The 23514-nt window shown below is 40.9% G+C and overlaps 1 protein-coding gene across 3 annotated transcripts in view; it reads right to left on the bottom strand.

Annotated features, from left to right (window-relative positions):
* Window positions 1-23514, bottom strand: part of fam204a (family with sequence similarity 204 member A) — a 51326-nt gene that overhangs the window by 6372 nt on the left and 21440 nt on the right. The window contains exon 7 of one of the 3 annotated variants that reach the window (XM_059035712.1): window positions 23310-23427. The exons of the other annotated variants lie outside the window; for them this stretch is intronic. Within the exon in view, the coding sequence (XP_058891695.1) occupies window positions 23392-23427 (36 nt within the window). The 3' untranslated portion in view covers window positions 23310-23391. Of the gene's footprint in view, window positions 1-23309; window positions 23428-23514 lie in introns of those variants that run through there. 3 annotated transcript variants of the gene reach the window in all.

Here is a 23514-nt window from a genome sequence, read left to right as displayed (position 1 = left end):
TCTGTTTGTATCCTGGGACACTATCACCCTTCATGTAAATGTGCTTTATTTTGCTCTTATCTGCCCCCTATTTTACTGCATTTAATCCTGTACTTCAGAATACTGTAATCTGCCAAGTGTTTAACCTGTAGTACTTTGTATTTAATCATATCCTGATGTAACTATCACTATTTAATCATATCCTGATGTAACTATCACTATTATCTGCTGTATTATTTAATTGTGGTTTGTCACACTTATACTTTGCTTGAACAAAAGTTATTGTATTTCTTGCTCTTATTGTATTACTTGTATTGTAACACTTGAAATGTATTTGCTTACGATTGTAAGTCGCCCTGGATAAGGGCGTCTGCTAAGAAATAAATAATAATAATAATAATAATTAAATAGGCCCCTCTCTGACATATTTTGACAGACAGAAATGCTCTAATGAATTCATTAATTTTCATAACCTTGGTTCTTACATTGTAAATATATGACTGGCAGTATTTAGATCCACCACTGTTTAGATCAATTGTGTAGACCCCTGTATCTGTCCTTATGTATTCAGGAATCAAAGCAAGTTTTCTTCCAGGACAACCTTGTACTTGGCTTGATTCATGCCAAAGCTGCCCGATTCCAGCCTTGCTGAAGCACCCCCAGATCATCACCGATCCTCCACCACATTTCACAGTGGGTGCGAGACACTGTGGCTTGTAGGCCTCTCCAGGTCTCCGTCTAACCCTTAGACGACCAGGTGTTGGGCAAAGCTGAAAATTGGACTCATATGGGGGTACTTCAGCAAGGGCAGATTTGTCTTTGTGAAGGACGCATGAATCAAGCCAAGTACAAGGTTGTCCTGGAAGAAAACTTGCTTCCTTCTGCTCTGACAATGTTCCCCAACTCTGAGGATTGGTTTTTCCAGCAGGACAATGCTCCATGCCACACAGCCAGGTCAATCAAGGTGTGGATGGAGGACCACCAGATCAAGACCCTGTCATGGCCAGCCCAATCTCCAGACCTGAACCCCATTGAAAACCTCTGGAATGTGATCAAGAGGAAGATGTATGGTCACAAGCCATCAAACAAAGCCGAGCTGCTTGAATTTTTGCACCAGGAGTGGCATAAAGTCACCCAACATCAATGTGAAAGACTGGTGGAGAGCATGCCAAGACACATGAAAGCTGTGCTTGAAAATCAGGGTTATTCCACCAAATATTGATTTCTGAACTCTTCCTAAGTTAAAACATTAGTATTGTGTTGTTTAAAAATGAATATGAACTTATTTTCTTTGCATTATTCGAGGTCTGACAACACTGCATCTTTTTGTTATTTTGACCAGTTGTCATTTTCTGCAAATAAATGCTCTAAATGACAATATTTTTATTTGGAATTTGGGAGAAATGTTGTCAGTAGTTTATAGAATAAAACAAAAATGTTCATTTTACCCAAACACATACCTATAAATAGTAAAACCAGAGAAACTGATAATTTTGCAGTGGTCTCTTAATTTTTTCCAGAGCTGTATATATACTGCTGTGCAAAAGTCTTAAGACATGTTGCATTTTTCTACTCTGATGCATTATGAGCATCAACAATTTACTCAAAGCCTCCACTAGTATTTTCTACTACTATAACAACCTTGACTTGCATAAAGAAGGAAAAACATTGAGTGAAATAGCTCGCATCACTTGATTTTCAAGGTGTGATATCCGAAGCATAATCAACAAGTACAGAGAAACATCATCTGTAATTGACAAAGTCAGGACTGGAAGACCCCAAAAGCTGTCTAACAAGGATGAGCAATATTTGAAGATCCTTAAGGAATAGAAAGAAGACAAGCGTTGAATTGACAACAGAACTGGCAGAAGGCACAGGTGTCGTTGTCCATCCACCAACAGTCCAAAGCACCTTTGACCATTGTTCCATAGTCCAATTTCTGTGTTCTTGTGCATATTTGAGCCTTTTAGTCTTGTTCCCCTTTCTTAACAGAGGTATTCTTACTGCAACACAATCTTTAAATCCTGATTTCAAGAGTCACCTTCGTAATGTTGATTTGATAGACGACGACACCTGTGCCTTCTGCCACGTTGTACGAATCTTTTAAATGTAGCGGTACTGTGGTGGAATTAGCTTTCATTTTCAAAAAAGCTTGGTTGTGGTTGTAACTTCATAAGGGCATGCAATGCAGGATTCAACAATATTGTGCCACACGTTACTTTATTTTTTTTTTTCAAATCGCTGTCTTTATAGGTGTGTATGATTTGTTAGTTACCGAAATCCCAGTCAACAACTGAAGACATAAGAGGATACTTTCGTACCACTTAATTTGCACCGATGAAACATCTGGTTAACCGTAATGATGGCATATCAAATGCTTGGATGACAGACATGGTTGCATTCTTTTAGAACTTAAGGATAAAACAAAATACATTTTGACAAGGAATTGCATTAGTTCCATTACTTAGGCTACGTACACACACACTGTGGTTGGCTCGACATCCGTATTAACAAACTGCAGTTGCTGCAGTTGTGTGTTGTACACACACACACACACACCTTTCATTACTGAAGGGAGTGACTCCCTGTTTAAACAAACCACTGAACTCGGGCCATCATTACATGCCGATCGTGAGGTTTTGTGTGACAACATAGAGGCTGTGTTTTTGTTTATGCTTTTGGAAGAAAGTACTGTACGTAATCGATCGAGAGCTCGTCAAGCACAGCTCTGCTCTTTTCTGCAAAACCAGCAGAGACGCCGTTTTGCTTTTTCTACACTGCTAAATACAGTGGCAACGATCTGCAGTACCATGACGGTAGATCAAAACATTTAGGCGATCGTCTGACCAGAAGGCTGGAGGGAACGACTTGAGTGGTTTCCAAGTGACTGGATTGAAAATGTACGCATGTCTAAGGAGTCGTATATGCATCTTTGTCATTTAATGAGACATTTCCTGGAGTGCCAAAAGTCACAGATGAGATGTTCGCTATCGATGGAAAAACGAGTTAAACATCTCAACAAGTACTGTACACGCTTGACCATGAAGTTGACTCTTATAAATTACACAACGATTTTTGTAATCCACTAATACTTTAGCGAATATGTTTTTTTTGTTGTTGTTGTAACTTTTACTAGATTGCTGCATTTAAATGTCAGGTCCATGCATTTAGAAAGCAGTATCACTTATTTGCTAATTTACAAAAAACGTAAATAAAACTTTAGGCTCTCTTGGCAGACATTTCTGGGTTTCTTGTAACCACTATAAGATCAGCTTTTCCCACAGCTAGCCAATAAGAAGTGATAGGGGTGGGACGTAAACACTTTTAAAAATGTTTGTGTGTAGGTGCTAGACTTCCGCAATTGAGTTTTCAGAAACTTGTGTGGCTCTAAAAATATACCTGTATTTTCAAGCAACAGAACGAACACAGGAAAAATAAATACATAAAAACTACTTGTCCGACGGGCAAAGTATAAAGGCAAAACTGGTTCCTCACACAAATCTTGTTGTCCAGGGCGTCATTATATATATATATATATATATATATATATATATATATATATATATATATATATATATATATATATATATATATATATAAAAAATCTGTATCTATATCATCTTATCAAAATACACTTGCGTCGAATAGCATTCCCTGACTGTGTTGTGTAAAATAAAATAATGCATTCAAAAATATAATTACAAGCATTGCTTGATTGGTTACTTTTTTTAAAATGTATTTATTTATTTATTTATTTTAAGTAAAACAGGCCGGCTGTTCCTGTAAGAAACCTTTCCATAGTACTCTTGGCATAACATGTTCATCTTGTTCTATAAAACTTTTGCTAAATACTTTGAACAAATTACTGAAAGCCATTGGTAATTGTGAATAAAAAGAGAATGGATTAAAGGAGTGTCACAAAGACGGCCAGAGTGGGTGGCGTCAGACCAGAAATGAATCCAAACAAAGACAGTGGTTGTGATGAGCTGAGTGCAATGGCTGCACTCAGCGTTTATTAACAAATAAAAGGGTTGTAAACACACAAAACAGGACACGGCACTTGCGCCAAAATAAAGAGACAGACAAAACGGACTAACACTAAACAAACGGTGCACGGAGACAAACAAACACGGTGAGAACAAACACTTATCTTTACTATTTTACACTATTTAGTTTCTCCTCTCTCTCTCACCCGTTCTCCTCTTCCGAACACCCAACCACGACTGAGTGAAAATGTGCATCTATATATACTGTTGTGCTGGGATTCAATTACTAATTAATTATTCACTTGAATCCCAGCACGTGAATTAATTCTGTGCAACCCCGTGCTCACATATTACATTTAACCAGCACGTGAAGTGATTTGTGCTCTCCTCGTGCCTAAATACAAATCTACACTTTAAATACGTGAAACACAGACCCGTTTATATCCCGTGTACCAATCTATACACCAACATTTAACATACGCACGCATACACAACACAGAACACACAAATGCACACAGGGGCGGGGCACTTTGCCACATATACCCCCCCTTGTGCGCAGCACACATGGCCTCAACGGCCACCTCCCCCCTTAAATACCCAGCATTCCAGGCCAAAGTCTCGGGCTGGGAAGGGAGGCTTTAGTGGGCCCATGGCTGGACATGCTGTCAGCTCCCCTGCCGGTAGTGGCACGGCTGACAGCATGCTGGTCCCGTCCTGCAGCGAAAAAGCTGCGGGGGCAGGTGGTCCCCCGACCTCCCCCTTCTTCATAGCCGGCAGCTCCCTCCTGTGGGGCTCCGGCCACAAGAACTCCTGCAGCGAAACTGCTGCTGGGGAAAGTGGTCTCCAGACCTCATCCCCCTTCTTCGTGGCCGGCAGCTCCCCTTTCTGGGGCTCCGGCCACCGTACTCCCTGCGGAGGTACGGGCAGCAGAGGCAGCTCCAGCTCCTCTGCTCCTGGCGGTGGTGGAGGCAGAGGCAGCTCCAGCTCCTCTGCTCCTTGCGGTGGTGGTGGCGGAGGCAGAGGCAGCTCCTGCTCCTCTGCTCCTTGCGGTGGTGGTGGCGGAGGCAGAGGCAGCTCCTGCTCCTCTGCTCCTTGCGGTGGTGGTGGCGGAGGCAGAGGCAGCTCCAGCTCCTCTGCTCCTTGCGGTGGTGGTGGCGGAGGCAGAGGCAGCTCCTGCTCCTCTGCTCCTTGCGGTGGTGGTGGCGGAGGCAGAGGCAGCTCCTGCTCCTCTGCTCCTTGCGGTGGTGGTGGCGGAGGCAGAGGCAGCTCCTGCTCCTCTGCTCCTGGCGGTGCTGGCTCCCTCTGCTGTGGCGGCTGGGCATGTGCGCGCCGTGCTGCCTTCAGCAGCATAGCGAGAGGCTGCTGGGGGACACCAGCATCCTGCCCTTCTCCCCCCCAAAAATTTTCAGGGGGTTGAGCCTGTAACCCCTCCCCTTCCGGCTCTTGGGGCTGAACCAGCAGGCATTTTCCCTCTGCTGGTGGCTTGGGTCCCAGGGCTGTGGAAGCCCCGACTTGCCTCCCTTTGGGCTGTGGACGCACCGACTCCTCCCTTTTGGGCTGTGGACGCACCGACTCCTCCCTTTTGGGCTGTGGACGCACCGACTCCTCCCTTTTGGGCTGTGGACGCACCGACTCCTCCCTTTTGGGCTGTGGACGCACCGACTCCCCCCTCTTGGGCTGTGGACGTTCGGGCTCCCCCCACTCAGGCGTAGGACGTTCGGGCTCCTCCCACTCAGGCGTAGGACGTTCGGGCTCCTCCCACTCAGGCGTAGGACGTTCGGGCTCCTCCCACTCAGGCGTAGGATGGTCGGGCTCCTTCCGCTTGGGCTGTGGACGCTCAGGCTCCTCCCATTTGGGCTGTGGACGCTCAGGCTCCTCCCATTTGGGCTGTGGACGCTCAGGCTCCTCCCATTTGGGCTGTGGACGCTCAGGCTCCTCCCATTTGGGCTGTGGACGCTCAGGCTCCTCCCATTTGGGCTGTGGAGGCAAAACCAGCAGGCATTCACCCTCTGCTGGTGGAGATGGGGACAGCAGGTACTCACCCTCTGCTGGTGGAGATGGGGACAGCAGGCATTCACCCTCTGCTGGTGGGCCTGCTACCTGGGCTGCTGTTCCTTTTATTGTTGCCTCCAGGTAGCTGAGGAGAAACTCCACACCTTCCTCCAAGGTGTTTGGGGTGTGTTCCTCCTGATAGGCCTCCCATCTCTCACTGTCCATCATCCACAGGGCCCGGACGATTATGGGCAGAGACTGGGCCTCCAGCCCAGCATTCTCTAGGAACCAGCCCCGCAGTTTGATGGCGTCTTCTGCCATTGACCCTTTTTTTTTTTTTTTTTTTTTTTTTCTTTCCAGACCCCTCCTGGTCTGACGCTTGGAGGCGCGGCTATCCCACGATGACACCACGTGTCACAAAGACGGCCAGAGTGGGTGGCGTCAGACCAGAAATGAATCCAAACAAAGACAGTGGTTGTGATGAGCTGAGTGCAATGGCTGCACTCAGCGTTTATTAACAAATAAAAGGGTTGTAAACACACAAAACAGGACACGGCACTTGCGCCAAAATAAAGAGACAGACAAAACGGACTAACACTAAACAAACGGTGCACGGAGACAAACAAACACGGTGAGAACAAACACTTATCTTTACTATTTTACACTATTTAGTTTCTCCTCTCTCTCTCACCCGTTCTCCTCTTCCGAACACCCAACCACGACTGAGTGAAAATGTGCATCTATATATACTGTTGTGCTGGGATTCAATTACTAATTAATTATTCACTTGAATCCCAGCACGTGAATTAATTCTGTGCAACCCCGTGCTCACATATTACATTTAACCAGCACGTGAAGTGATTTGTGCTCTCCTCGTGCCTAAATACAAATCTACACTTTAAATACGTGAAACACAGACCCGTTTATATCCCGTGTACCAATCTATACACCAACATTTAACATACGCACGCATACACAACACAGAACACACAAATGCACACAGGGGCGGGGCACTTTGCCACAAGGAGCAAGAAGAAAAAACTCTTTGGGTAATAAAGAAAAGTGTCACTGTTTCTCTAGTCGGGGGTGGGGGGGCTGCAGAAAAAAAATGTTTCAATTATAATTAACTGGGATAAACTTTATTAGAAAGACTGAAACTAAAATATCTTATAATGCATGCTGGGATTAAGGAGGTCAGAGCGAGCAGTCTGGAAAAATTAAACTCTAAAGGCTTTTTATCACCATATTTCAGGAACCAAGGGTGTAAAATGTTCGAATTTGGGATACATTAAAAGCCATAAAGGTCTTTCAAAAAGATTAATGGTACTTTGCTTGGATTTAAGATAAGGGCTTTAGCTGGCTGGAAGAGCTGGGCTCTGACTGGGCCCTTGAGGCATTCATCTATACAGTCACTTGGATGATTTGTAAAAGCGTCTGCATAACCTGAAGCTAACACACTGTGACAGTTTTTTAATTCCTCGCCATTTTTTAAAGGTTTTAAAACCCATAAATCATGTTTTCTAGTAAAATGTTTAAAAGGGGAAAGTTATAATGGCTAATCATACTCATGTTAAGTGGAGATTGTTGAAAGATAATTTCTTACTGCTCTGAACCCATTGTGTGAAACAGTGTAGGTGCTAAATACGCGTTTGGCAAGAACAGCAACGGAAAGAAAGCAGATAGGAAATCCGAGTTTTGATTAAATTGTCTGCTATCTCGGAGCATTATTATTGCCATTATTTCAAGCAAATCCAAACCCAAATAAAAAACGGATTTAGTCAAGATCCATTTAAGAGCAGCAGTGTTCACTTAACTAGTTCTTTCGAGGTTTACACTCAGAGTCTCCTATTGTTCTCCACAGAGATTACCTAAAAGAACCTGCTTTATTTTCAGGAGACTTCCACTATTAAGGCCTTTAAACCATATGTCCTCAAATTTGTTCCAAACCAGAATAACACCCTTTATATATATACATATATAAACAGCAGAACTGTAACTATATTTAAAGCGTTAAAGGTCTTTAATTTTGTTATCATTTCAGTCTACAGTTCCTAATTGTCTTTACTGAAGCTCAACATTAATGTCAACCAAGTTACCTAGGAGACAGAACAGATCAAAGAGACAAAAAAAACCTCAAATGTCTGATTAATCAAGCCTGCAAACAGCTTATTTCTTTTAGCCTCCATGCAAGTATGAAAATGAGATTCCGAGAGCAGTACATTGTGCAGATTTGTTCATTCTTATCAGAACAAAGCCAGCGGCAGCTTATTTCATGGATCACTGACGCTGTCATCAGTGCTACACTGAGCAGGTGACAGCTCCTCATTCTGTGGCTTGAACTAAATTAGCAAAAAGTCGCTACAAATTAGCCTCTCATATTTTCAGTAATATGACATTATTTTTCATTTACTTTTTGATCCACTTTTCAGGGTTTTTTTTTTTTGCTTGGTTTGGTTGGTTATAGTCTTCTTTCTTGTGCCAAAACATTTATACCTCAAAAGCCAGAAAATCTGAATCTGGCAACAATGTAGTAACAGGACGAATAAAAAAGCAAACCAATTGGTTTTAAAACAGCCTGTCAGCCCTTTGTTCTATTTAGTCATGCATCCAGCTCCATGTTTTCAGCAATGCTGTCTGCAATGAGATATAGGGAATGAGTGTGTGCATGTGTATGTACTTAAAATCAAGTTTAATGTCCTTAATATTAATATTTAATTCTTTGGGATTACTACCCTGGTAAGGTTTAAAACGAGGCTCTACAATTTCACAGTTTTCACTGATGTCATTGGAGGCATTAGCCACTAGGGGGTAAAATATTTTGTTTTGTTTTTTATTATTTATTATTTTCAATTTGGTCTGTAACTGCAGTTGGACTTTGATGCATGGCAGGTGAATGATTTGTTGGTTAACAATGGTGCACAGATGATATGTGATGCCCTATTGATTAAATTGTCACAGATAATATCTGAAAGGATGCTTTCATATTATCACTAGCACCCGCCATTCATACGCCCTCCTATGCGTTAACATGAATTCCATGTCATTCTCTAACATAAAAACACGATAAAAGGAAATACAGATATGCTGTCTACTGCGACAAGCAATTATATGGATATAATTTAATCCTCTACCCTTTTTATTACAAATGGACTTTATAGGATTGTAAAAAAAAAAACCATTTAAATTAAAAATAACAAATGTGTCATTGTAGTCAGTAAGAATGCAGGAGACTATTGTTAGAGACCCATTTGCAATGACAAAGTCATTTTTAGTAATATAAAACTGTGGTTAAAACTGTTTTGTTACTAGTTAAGCTGTTATTTTTATGTACAAACAATATGTTAATTATTTCCCTATACAGTAAGTATGGTATAAAAAAGGCAAAATGAAGCTTGCTGTATAACAACCACAGTCTATAGAAAGCAGAAAGTGAATTGTGTGTGGTGTTGTTTATTAGCGTAATGTGATATGAACATACACAACTATGACTACTCCTCTAATGGTGTGTTGTTCGCATATTCTGTTTTGGATAACTGGAAACACCCAAGAATCCAAGTGATTATTTAAGAATAACATATTGACAATACAAATTAAAACTATTGTACAGTACAGGTGACAAATTGAAAATATGATTTTGAATGCATCAATTTTATATAAAATCACTTGCATATAAAAGAACCTTAAAAAATGTGATGAATAATATGAACCCTCTTTGGTATACAGTATTGAATATTTCAGCATCAGATATTACTATTTAAAAAAATCTGATAGCATAAGATGCAAGTGGACAGTTTATGCTGAAGGCACCTAATGTTTCAACTCAAATCCAGTTGTCTGGAGCATGACTTAACACAATCATCAAGTCGGTTGCAATAAAAGAGTCTCACATGCATGTTTAAAAAAACAATATAATACAGATAAATTCATTTAGAGTATCTTATTCTCATGCAAGTTAAATGACCATACTGCACAACATATATTGAACAAGTTATTTATCATTACAGTGTATTCACTGGCAATGCAGATATAGTTCTCATGTTGGAAATCAATAAGGAGTCAACACATATCACTCTTCTCTTATCTCGAGTATAGGCTACTCATGGTTTACAAATTGAATTGTTTCAGGTATATAAAAGTGTACAGAAACTCAGGGGAAAGATACAACACCCAATATTATACCCGTCTCTATTTGCTTTAAATAATCTGATTCTAGATACATAACATGCTATCATCTTCAGGACAAAAAAAAAACTATGAAAGTTCCTCTGCTTTGTGCTTATTCCTTTATCTTTGCTCTTCTGAGTAGGGAAGCTTATTAGCAGGCTTTGAACTCACATTTACAATAATGTGCCATCAACAGTTTTATAAGCTAATTAGAAAAACAGTTTAATTAATGACTGACTGCTAATAAAATGGCAATCATGAAAAAAGAAACCGAGGGTGCTAAGCTTCGACTACCACCAATTAAGGACTAATTACAAACAAATTATATATGTGTTTTGCTGTGGGCTTTAATTTTTAAAAAATGGCTTTAATTAAAAGAGAAAACAAGCTAATTAATTAAACAGCACAAAAAATCTACATTGAAAAAGTATGCTTTGTCTACCAAGTAATTAATGAAATACAATAATCCAAATTAGATTCCCTTGCATTTGATAAAAGCTTAGTATCACTCGATTTCAAAATTAATAGGAAAAATTTGAATCTGAGTCATCGGGAGATACTAAAAAGTTTAGTATCTCCAGATGACTGAAAAATGTGAACGATGGTGATTGTGCTACCAGAAAACAAACAAAGAGGAGAGTTTTCCTCAACTGTGTTTGCAGTGCCTCACGCTCCTGGGGGGCATGAATCTGATAATGATTGTTTTTCTACAACACGCTCATTACCATTAGATTACAAAAATCCAGCACGGCAGTTAGCACTGTGAACACCTGAATATACAAATACAATATATGCACCTCGCACTATTAAATCGAACGTGATATGTATTCATTCTTGGGATCATACATGTCAAGTAACATCTCGAGCTGTACCAGCACAGCATGGATAGCAGATACTGTTTATGGTATGCAATGCAAACTGCTTCCAGGGTGACTGCACTCATTTAGAACACAAAGGTAAGAGTTGTCCTTACTCAAGTAGATTTTTAAGATGGTATACGAGCATGGCCAACAGTAATCGGTCAACATGGATTTGATGTAATTCAACCACCCTCTTCTTGAAAACTAAAACAATGGACTATTATAATAAATACTGGTACCTGATCTACCATGTCAACTGCCTTGTATAATTTATTTATAATGTGATGTTCCAAATCTATAATGCTGTGTGTAGGTCTATAATGTAACCCTACTATTCATAGTACATAGTACAATATTCACTGTTTCATTTGGATAACAACATAGTGGATAGCAGTGATGATAAAAATAAGATAATATACAAACAAATCCAACAGCACCTTCACATGCCTAATTTATACATGCTCTTCTTTATTAGCATATTCACTCAAGAACTATGTTAAAAATAATGATATAATAAAAGTAGCTTGTTTTTTTTCCTCTGTTTATTAGGTTTTGAAAAGAGCAAAATTAAGCAATCAGTAATACAATATACAGATAATTGGTAATCACCCACTCGCCCACCCACCAACCAAAATTAAATTAAATGCACCTTAAATAAACAATAATAAGACAAAGAAATTGTAGATATAAATTAAAAAGGTAGTACAGTACAGCCATGCCTAGATAGTACACAGCATTCCAGCTAAGGTGGGGGTTGCAATTTCAGATTTTTTAAGTATGATAGAAAAGGATCCCAAGCTGAAAATGATCTCTACAGCCACGAACAGTGCACTTGATATTTTCCAGTTTTAAATATTGCATCACATCCCTGATCCAGTGAGCATGGCTGGATGGGGCAGACTGCTTCCAGTTCAACAAAATCAGCCACCTGGCTAACAGGGTGCTAAAAGCAAGGGTATCAGATTGAAGTTTGGACATGGTCACATCTTGAGGTAAAATACCAGAGAGGGATCTCGGGAGAGGGTTTTAAGGGTTGTTGTAGGACATCAGTAAAGGTTTGAAAAACAGAACTCCAGAAAGTATGTAATCTTGGACATGTCCAAAACATGTGGACCTGAGAGGCCGGAGCCTGGTGGCATCGATCACAAGTTGGATCTATCTTAGGGTAGATTTTAGCCAATTTGGTTTTAGACATATGAAGCCTATGAAGAATGTTAAACTGTATTAGGCCGTGTCTTGCACAGATAGATGAGGAATGCACTCGAGCAAGAACAGAGTCCCACTCATCATCTGAGAAGACTAGTCTACAGTCCTCCTCCCACAGCGTCCCAAATTTAGACAGAGAGGTAGAGTTCAATGTGCAAACATTACCATAAATCTGAGACATACTTCCTTTAGAATTAGGGCTTGACACTATAATAGAATCTAGAGGGGATTTAGGAGGGATTGTCGGGAAATGAACTGTCAGTTTACAAAGTGTCGCACTTGAAGGTATCAACAAAGATCTTTTCTCGGCAGAGCAAATTTTTGGGAGAGCTGTTCAAAGGAGACAAAGATTCTCTGAATATATAAATCACTAAAAAGTTTAATATCACTACGGTGCCAAGTCTGAAATGCCGTGTCCGATAATGAAGGTAGGGGTAAATGGTTAGCATCAACAGGAGCTAGGATTGAAGACAACTGCAGACCAAAATTATATCTAAACTCAGACCACATCCGAAGAGAATGACGAATGACAGGGCTAGTAAAGCGAGGGGTGGAGAGAGGAAGGGAGGAGTAAAGAAGTGCAGGAAGTGAGTATGGTGCACAGGAAGATGTTTCAATATGTAACCAAGCTAGATCTTTCTGAAGGTGGGAGTTCTGCCAGAAAGACAGGGAGCGAATGTTAGCAGCCCAGTAATACAGCCGAAAATTGGGCAAGACCATACCTCTTAGTGATTTAGGCCTTTGAAGGAAATCTCTTGTGCAGGTTCAGTTTGTAACTGGAAAATCTGCTAAACTGCTCTAGAAGAGCAGGGAACTTATCTTTTTTTATAGTAAAGAAATTGCTGCCTGGTATAGCATTGGGGGGAGAGACTGAGAATTAAATGATTCCAAAAACACAGAATTCAGGAGTGGGGAGAGATGGTCAGTAAATGTTTTAAAAAATTTTGACTGGAACCCATCAGGGCCCGGAGCTTTACCACACTGCATGGAACCAATTGCACTACTTATTTCCTCTAAGGATAAAGGCTCCTCCAAACAATATTTGAATTGGGAATCAATGGAGGGAATGTTAAGGTGTTCATAAAATTTGATAAATTAAGGAGGAATCAGTGGATAATTCTGATTTATAAAGTGTAGAGTAAAAGTGCTTGAATTGGTCATTAATTTCTTGGTCAATAGATGTTGAACCAGAATCAGTTCGAATTTGTGTAATCAAACGGGAAGCAGCAGATTGGAGAAGCTGGTGGGCCAGAAGTTTACCCGTCTTATCACCATGTTTATAAATTCTGTAACGAGAATTGATTAATAATTGTGCACTTTGGGATGATGAGAGTTGATCAAATTCTGTCTGATAGGCAAGACGTTTCTTAAATAAAGCTGGTGAGGGACAACTGGCATATATTACGGTCAAATTTTCAAAATAGAATCAGACAATTTGGTGAGCTGCTCAAGGCGGCGCTTGCGGTCTTGAGCTCTATAGGAGATAATTTGTCCACGAAGGTAGGCCTTCAAGGAGTGTTAGTTTCTATCTAGAAAGTGTTAGTTTCTAGAAAAAAACTGATTTGGGATTTAATAAATGTAACAGTTAGAAAGCAATATAGAGTTAAAATGCCAAGGAGGGCAAGACATGGCCTCATTAGGAAAGGACAGCCCAAGAACCAAGGCAGCATGGTCAGAAATCACTATGCTACTATAAGTGGAGCTACAGACAGAAGGAAGCAGTTTGCAATCAATATTAAAAAAATTATTAAAAAATAATCAATACGAGTATAGGTATGAAGAGAAGAAGGAATACTCTTTCACAGTAGGATTTTGAAAACACCATGGGTCGCATATTTTATATGTATCTAGGAAGGAGTTAATAGCTTGAGCAGTTTTAAAGCAGTTTTAGAGAGTGAGAAGGGTTTAGTGGAAGAGCGGTCCAGAACAGGGTGCAAGACACAATTAACCCTTTGCGGTCCATTTATTCAGTGCGTCTCAGGCGCATCAGGTTCAATTTATTTTCACACACGCAGTTTATTTTAGACGCGCTGTTTTAAAGTATTCACAGAAAAACAAGTTTAAAAGGCACTGCATATCAACAGGACACTCAGTACTGCATCTCCAACCCCTTGTTCGCTGTATTTTTCACATACCTCTTCATAGACGTGCATACCAATAAATCATCTCCTGATCACTCGTTTTATCACCAAACTCCTCAATAATGCGATCTAAGTCATTATTTTATTACTATAACATCTCAAAAAGCTCTGCAAATGTATGTGATATTCTTTGAGCGCTGGATGCAGAAGCAGCTATCTTGTTTGTTTATGTCTGTGTTATCTCTGTGGTGCCGGGGCTATGTGTATTTCTCAGATCCGCCCTTTTAGTTAAAAAAAGAAAAAAAACATGTGATCGATTGACTCCCTTTACCTTCACCTTGGATAAAGGCATCACTAAGTAATAATAATATTGAAAGAAAAAAATAGTATTTCTGTTGTAACACTAAACGCTAAAAAAAAAATCCAGGCTACATAAATGGATACTGTGGTGATAAACTGAACATCAACATAAACAAATAAAAGTAATTCTTAATGCATAATTCAATCTCTACTAAAAGACAACTGAATTCACATATAGATAGGGTACACTGAACAAAAAGTCACAACATTGAAGTAACACTTATCTCTGGGTCCACCAGCTAGGCATTTGCAGATCCCATGGAAGGCGCAATCTGGTCATTGTAAAATCGCTCGGTTTCTTGAGGTGAATTAAATGTGTGCTGTGAGCCATTGTGAGTGAATCTGAGACGGGCAGGGTGAAGAAGGCCAAATTTAATTCCAGCATTCCAAAGCAGATTTTTGACTGGAGTAAATGCCGCTCGGCATTTAGCAAAATCCATGCTCAGGTCTGGGAATATATGGACACGGGTTCCTCTGAAAGATAGGGGACACAGTTCTCTGCAAAGCCGGAGAATCTTTTTCGTATTGCTGTAGTAACGGAGACTCAAAATCACAGGACGCGGACACTCTCTCTGCTGTGGTTTAGTTGCGAGGGATCTGTGTGCACGATCTACGAGTGGCGGTGAGTTAAACTTTTCGGATCCAAGCTTCGTCGAAGAATGATGCCATGAACTCAGTCAGTCAACGGCCTTCCAGGCCCTACGGGATGCAGATGATTCGCAGGTTTTGGTGTCTGCTCCTATTTTCCAGGTGTCGGTTTTTTGTTTCAGAAATTTTGTCTCTTCTGTGAGAGTACTGCATATTTTCTCCAAGTCTTGAATGCGATCCCCCTGAACATAAGCCAAGTGTTCAAGATCATTGAAGTGTTTGACAGAGTCTGAGATCCCACAGCAAAGTGATGTGATCTCGGCTGCCATCTCCTGTCGCAATGCTGCAATCTCAGACATTGTCTCTTGACGAAATGTCGTTAGGCTGGTTGATATTTCTTGTCGAAATGCCGACATTTCGGTCTTGATATCCTGGCAAAATGAAGAACGAGAGGCTGCCAGTTCTTCTCACAGCATCTCATGCCGCAGTTGTCTCCTTGGCGGAGGCGGGCTGATTGGGCCTCGCTGTATTAAATACATCGTATTCCATCTTTTGAGGCTTTTTGTTCTTAAGTTTAGACATTCTGACCTGTGTCATGTATGTTTTATAAACAAAATCTAAATGTGTAGCTAGTAAAAAAAAAAAAAAAAAACTGGTTCTGCTGTAAAAAAATAACTTAAAAGTGGGAGCTACTACACCACATGTCTAGCACATCTCTAACAGAACCGAAAGTCCACCGCTTGGGTATTTTTAATTTACTGTGGGATCTAGTTTAATGATCTATATAATGGATGTGGAATCAGCAACCCATTTCCCAATTGATTATCAAACAAGTAATAAAAAATGTGTACTCTACAAAATAGAACTGAAAACATTTGTCAGCCTTAACGTACCAACCTGCAGGATTAACAGAGTTAAAGGGCAGTGATCTGAAATAGACCCCTTGCAAACTGCTTGACCTTGCTGTAGGTCTCACAGTCTATGACATTACCCAGTATTATTATATACAGGTACTATATTAAAATTATTATGTTGCAAAATATCAAGTGAAATCTTCCAAAGGAACAATAAAATCCTTTCAGTTCACATCTTCCTTTTTTTACAAAAAAGCACAAACTACCCAAGAAAGCCCATTTTCCATACAAGTGGTAGGATGACATGAGACCTCCTCAGAGACCAAGTCAAGTTATATATAGTAGTAGGTTAATGTTGTGCTAATTAATGAAATGAATTACTCCTTATGTAACTTAAAGAGGGATCAAATAGTGTTCTATAATCAAAGGACCAAGACACTTGTGTCTTTCTTAATTTCAGGGCTGCTCACATTTAATCTACAAAACCAATAATAAACAGTATCTAAGAAGCCAGAAGTCATTCCCTGTGTGCAGTTACTTCAGACATTATTTTGCTTCTCAGAAACAAATAATGTTTCGCCTTGATATTCAACCTAGTTAGTTCTGCATGCACAGCCACCTCTTGTTTTGCAGCTGCTTTGTCCCACAGCTTATTATTTTCCAATGCAGTGTTTCTCATGAGAAAAGGAATATTGTTTATCACCACAGCCTGGATGGTGCAGTGGAAATGTCCCTCCCTAGGACACTTGCCTTCACCTCCAGGGCCTGATTTAGATACATTTCTGTACTATTAAAAACAAATGTATACCAAAGGCTTGATGAGTCTTGATAGACTAATTTTTAGTCCCAAGCTTTTAAAACCATTTTCCATACAAGTTCAATCTTAGTCTAATGTTCAGATTGTTACATTAGCTGGAACAAGTATTATAATACAAATAAGTATACTTCTAACATACATACCCTGCCACAGCTGTACTACACCTGTATAATGGAAAACTAGATTATCTACATCCACCATACATACATGTAATACATTAAAATATATATTATATATATTATATATATATATATATATATATATATATATATATATATATATATATATATAAACATAAACACAGTGTGAATGCCGGCGCTACAAAAGTGTTTGAAAAAACTTTCCAAGCACAGGGTGCTTCGTCTTCGGACAACGCCATACAAAAATCTCCAGTGGACAGCCACAGCGAAGGGGAAGAAAAGACAGCAACTCCTGTTAAAATCAAGTCCATATCCACACAGAGTTCTCAATAAAAGCAATAATCTATTTCATATCTTTAAAACCACAGCAAGCATAGCTAACACATTTCAACCCATAGGTCTTCTTCAGAGTATAGAAAAGAAAGGTGAGTACCTAACCCTTAAATAGGCATTATTCATTTCAGGTGAAGAGAAGGAACCGTTAAGCAGATCACATTTCAATCGGACACACAGGTAGATTGCAGCAATCATCAATTAGCAAATATCACATTCTTTTAAAAACAGCAGCAGCAAACAGACAATCAAAGTTAATGAAACCACCTACATTCAAATATATGATCCATAATAATGAATCCAATCTAGCATAACAAAGACATAATAACACAGTTCATATCAAGGGACAAAGATTAAACTCCTCACTATAAGTAGACACTTAAAACCAGAAAACACATTTCCAATAAACACGAGAACAGTCATGAGTTATCAATTAACACATTTTCTTCAATAGCAGTGTGACGGGGTACCCACGCCCCTGGGTGTATTTTTGGTTTATTTTGTATAGTTTACTTTGTTTCACGGGGGAATTAATGTATATTGGTACGTGAGCACGGGGATGTGGGTTTGTGTGTGCGTGGAATTGTGGTGACAGGGAGGCAGTTAAAATCCTCCCTGTAAAAACATGTGGGAATGTGGCTGGAGCCAAATGCTTAAATGATTAATTAAGGCTCCAGCCACAGGTGTATAAATGGGGTGATCACAGGTGAGAAAGGGGGTTAGTGTGTTTGGAGGCGGAACATAAGTGTTGAGGAGGTGTGAAAGATTAACTAAAGAGAAACTAAAACTGAATCGTAAACAATTGCTACGCGTGCTGGTATAACACCAACATGATACTTGTTTGTTCAGTGTCTGTTTATTTTGTTTGTCTGTTTGTTTTGGTCATCGTGCCTTTTGTTTTGTGTCAGTGTTTGTGTACCTCTCAGTACTGCCTGGAGTGTTATTTCTTCCGGATCGGACATCACCACACACGCCAGCCTATCACAATTAGTAAAAAAGTGGGGAAACTGCGCATCCAGACTCAGGCCAGGAACACTACTACGGATACACAGTTTTTTTTTGTTGTTTTGTTGAAAAACATATTTTTGTTTTTGGAGAAGATGGACCAGGCTATGGACAACTGCCTCATCTGCTTGAAAGCTGAGGAATGGTGCTTTGTGGTTGGTGAGGTCGGGCACATAGCACCTGACCAACCCCCTCCATGGCAGGAGGTGGAACTACCGGTCCCGAAGAGGAAGAAGGGAAGGGCAGTTGACGGAGGAAGGCAAGGAAGCAGGTGCCAGCTCCAGCGCCGACGAGGGAGGAGCCAGAGCACCCAGCACCCACAAAGGGGGGTTAAAAGGGTCCAATGACCATCCCGATGATGGTGGATATGCTGTGGGCTAGAGATGGGAGGCCTGGGAACGACAACACCACACAGCGTCCCTCCGAGACATCACAGCCATGGTACTCAATTACCTGGCTGCAGATATGAGACTGTCCCCACTGCCTCCAGTCTCATCGGGAGGAGCCATGCCTACTCCACCTCAACAGGCAGTAGGCACATCCATGCCAGGGCCCAGAGGGGAGCCACAACAGTCTCCAGCGACTGAGGGAGAGCCGCACCAGTCCCCAGCAACCGGAGGTGAGCCACAACAGTCCCCCGTGACAGAGGAAGAGCCGCAAGTCCCCAGTGATAGAGGGAGACTACCCGCTGTTCCTGCCTCAACTGCCAGAGGGAGACTACCTGTTGCTCCCACCTCCAACGCCTGGGGGAACACTACACGCTGTTCCAGCCTTCGCTGCCAGAGGGAGACTAACTGCTGCTCCCGCCTCCACCACCAGAGGCAGACCACTTGTTGCTCTCACCTCCACCGCAAGGGAGAGACCATCTGTTGCTCTCACCTCCATCAGCAGAGAAACTGGAGTTACCTCCACCACCAGAGGGAGAGGAGCTGCAGCTGCTCAAGCCTGCATCGCCTAAGGCTGCCGAGCCTGCATTGCCTAAGGCTGCCAAGCCTGCATCGTCCGGGGGGCCAGCTCGCCATCGCCTGGGGATGCCTGCATGTCACCGCCTGTAGATTTGTTGTATCTGTAAATTTTGTGTTGTATTTGTAAATTTTGAGGCCGGAGCCCAAGAAAAGGGAGTCGCCGGCTACAGAGAAGGGGGAGAGGTGAAGAGACCACCTCCACCGACAATAGTTGCACTGCCAGCATTGCCGCTGTCAGCCTTGCGACTGCCAGCATTGCTACTGGCAGCATGTTCGCATGGCAGCAGAATCACCTAGGCTGGAAGATTTCTGCTGACAGCATTGCCACTGGTAACATTGCCGCCCGTGAGCCCCTTGATGCCTCCCTTCTTGGCCCAGGAGTACCCCAGAGACTTTGGGGATTTTAAGGGGGGAGGTGGCCTTTGAGGCCATGTGTGCTGCGCACAAGGGGGGAGATGTGTGACGGGGTACCCACGCCCCTGGGTGTATTTTTGGTTTATTTTGTAGTTTATTTTGTATCACGGGGGAGTTAATGTATATTGGTAAGTAAGCACGGGGATGTGGGCTTGTGTGTGTGTGGAATAGTGGTGACAGGGAGACAGTTAAAACCCTCCCTGTAAAAACAGCCACAGGTGTATAAATAGGGTGATCACGGGTGAAAAAAGGTGTTAGTGTATTCGGGGGTAGAACGTAAGTGGTGAGGAAGAGTGAAAGAAAAACTAAAGAGGAACTAAAATTGAATCGTAAACAATTGCACAATACTTGTTTGTTCCGTGTCTGTTTGTTTTGTTTGTCTGTTTTGGTCATCGTGCCTTTTGCTTTGTGCCAGTCTTTGTGTTTTTGTTCAACCTTTTTATTTGTTTCTTTGTAATTAAAACATGGCGCATTCAGTCCTCTCAGTACTGCCTGGAGTGTTATTTCTTCCAGGTCTGAAGTCACCACACACGCCAGCCTGTCACAAGCAGTGACATCAAACAGGTTATATTAAAAAAAAAAAAAAAAAACTTTTAAAAGTATAAAACAGTGCAGTCTATCTTGCATATCAGTGGATATAAACTTACATTTCATATTAAGGGACACAAGTTCAGTTCCCCATTGAGTCCAAGTGGTTCCAATGTTTGTAATGCAAGTATCCAATATGTGTCTCTCTGCAATAAGAGCTTTGCTAAACTTCCAGGTACATTAACCTTCTCCACACCCACAAACCATAGTGAATGTGGAGAAGATCCATGTCTAGCTTTTTTATAGTGTTTAGCAACAGAATAGTCTTGATTATTATTTCTAATAGCGGCTTTATGTTTGGCAATATGTAACTTTAAAGCTCTTTTTGTCTGACCAGCGTATACCAGCCCACAAGGGCACGTCAACATATAAATTACACCAGTAGTGTTGCAATTGATAAAATCATTTTTATTTTCTTACCAAATCTAGGATGGCAAATCTGTTTGGTATTGATTGTATTGGAGCAATGCGTACAATGGCCACATTTAAAATTACTGTTGAGGAGTTGGTAACCACGTTTTAGTTTGACCTATTTTAGGACTAAATGAATTAACCAGTTTGTCTCTGATGTTTCTAGCACATTTGAATGCAAACCTAAGTGAACTACCTTGTATTATTTATTTAAGGGACAAATCACTTTTTAGAATATACCTGTTTCAAAAGTATCCTTTTCACATCGTTAGATAGGTAATTAAATTCAGTCGAGAAACAAATAGTTTTATCATTCTTAGTACTATGTTTTATTTTTAAGTAGAGAGTTACAATCAAAACATTTAGCTTTCTGCATTGCTTCCTTCAAAATATAATAATCATATCCCCTAGATTTAAATTTAGATTACATATCTTCTGATTTACTAGCAAATTGCGATTCTGTACTACAATTCCTTCTTGCACGCAAAAACGGACCCTTTGGTATATTTTTAATCAAGTGACGTGGATGTTAACTTTTTGATTTCCATTACATGAGAGTAGGTGTTAAAACTTCATGCTGATATTGGACTCTCGCCAAGATAAGCACCAACTAAGACATAGCTTCTTTACTATAAACTAATGTGATCCATCTGCATTTCCTTCCATCTGATGATGTAGATATCCTTCTGCCTGGTGTTGATGGCTGAAGTGTAATGGTGGCTCCAGGGATCAGCCTATATTGCCTCCCTGGCGCATCAGCACACACAATGGCTACAATGTTGGCTCCAGGGATCAACCACTGTGCGGCCTCCCTAGCACATCAGCATGACAACCGTCTGGACTGAGCCGAGTAGGGTACTTCTCTGGGGTCTTCAAGTGGGCACCTTCCGTCCTTGGTGTTTCGTCGACTAGCCCATGACACCTTATTTGTTTAATTATTTGTTTATTTAGCAGACGCCTTTATCCAAGGCGACTTACAGAAACTAGGGTGCGTGAACTATGCATCAGCTACAGAGTCACTTACAACTACATCTCACCCGAAAGACGGAGCACAAGGAGGTTAAGTGACTTGCTCAGGGTCACACAATGAGTTAGTAGTGGCCGAGGTGGGATTTGAACCGGGGACCTCCTGAATACAAGCCCTTTTCTTTAACCACTGGACCACACAGGGCTCGACAGTGATTCTGGCATCCCAGCATCACCCCCCTCCATCTCCCACTAAGCTAAGCCTAGCTTATTTACCTTCCTTTACATCAATGTTGTTTTCTTTCTACGATGCTTGAGGTCCCCAACCAGAATCTTTTCGTCTCAACCACAGCCAGTTGCTGCTCCTCTCTGCTGCTTCAGATAACTTCTTCACTATGCGTTGCAACTCTTGACCAGTGAATCCAATGTCTCTGAGAAACCGGGTTGTGGAGTGTGCCACAAATATTGACAACCCACCTCCACTGGGTAAACCTGGACTCTCCATCCTCGCTGTTCCACTTCAGCAGCCAGTTTATCGTACCGAAGCTTCTTCCTTTCATATGTCTCATTCACAGCATCCTCCCATGGCACTGTTAACTCTACCAGGTGAGCAAGTCGTGTTGAAGAGAATATCAGGTCAAAGGTTAGTGGTGGCAATCTCAAAAAATTCCTAAGAGATGTGATAGACTATAAAGAAGGCACAGTTTACAAATGGAATGGATCACAGAAAAAACTAAAAATTCTGCTTTAGGAAGTTTAAACATATGGATACAGAGGATTTGCTGCTTTCAGCAGCTAGTGATCGTGAACAAACTGATCAAAGTGACGTGGAAAGTGGACAGACTTCCCGTTTTTTAGATACTACCAGAAACCAAAGCAGAACAACCCTAGATCATGGGAAAAGCAGATCACCCAACCTAAGAAGACCAGGAGGGGCCAGAGGGGGAAGAGGAGTGATGGAACTATTTTTGTTTTTCGCTGTTCCACAATTTTTGAATGCAACTGTTCATTTTAACCATTTTTTTACACAACAGTACTCACACACGTTTGGTCACCATCATAACTGTTGCATGAAACCATGACTGTAATAATCCAGCACCTGTGTACTTAAGCATTTGTAATTGTATATTAGCTGACAAGTGTTCTGCTGTTATCCCATCATGCCTTTCTTCCTGGGTACATATTTTTGGTGCATATGTATAGCTATTATGTACTATGCTTGCTCTTATTGTATTACTTGTATTGTAACGCTTGAAATGTTTTTGCTTACGATTGTAAGTCGCCCTGGATAAGGGCGTCTGCTAAGAAATAAATAATAATAATAATAATAATAATAATAATATATATCACCTTGCAGTACAATAATACGACAAAAAAATTGACTGAATGAGAATACCTGAAAATCTTAATATTTTTAATAAAGTAGCCGGTGCAAATATAGTATTAGGTATATATATTATATATATATATATATATATATATATATATATATATATATATATATATATATATATATATATATATATATATATATACACAGTATATCCTTGGAGTCGACGAAACACTGAGGATAGAAGGTGCCCACAGGATGACCCCAGAGATGTACCCTACTTAGCTCAATCCAGACGGTTGTCATGCTGATGCGCTGGGGGGGTAAAATAAGCTGATCCCTGGAGCCAGCATTACACTTCATCCATCAACACCAGGCAGAAGAATATCTACATCATCAGATGGAAAGAAACACAAATGGATGGAGATGCAGATGGATCACATTAGTTTACTGTAAAGCTATGTCTTAGTTGGGA

The sequence above is a fragment of the Acipenser ruthenus genome, chromosome 13 (genome assembly GCF_902713425.1).
Source record: "Acipenser ruthenus chromosome 13, fAciRut3.2 maternal haplotype, whole genome shotgun sequence".
Lineage (NCBI taxonomy): Eukaryota > Metazoa > Chordata > Actinopteri > Acipenseriformes > Acipenseridae > Acipenser > Acipenser ruthenus.
The sequence above is the reverse complement of the archived record's forward strand: the minus strand, read 5'-3'. Positions and strand labels throughout refer to the sequence as shown.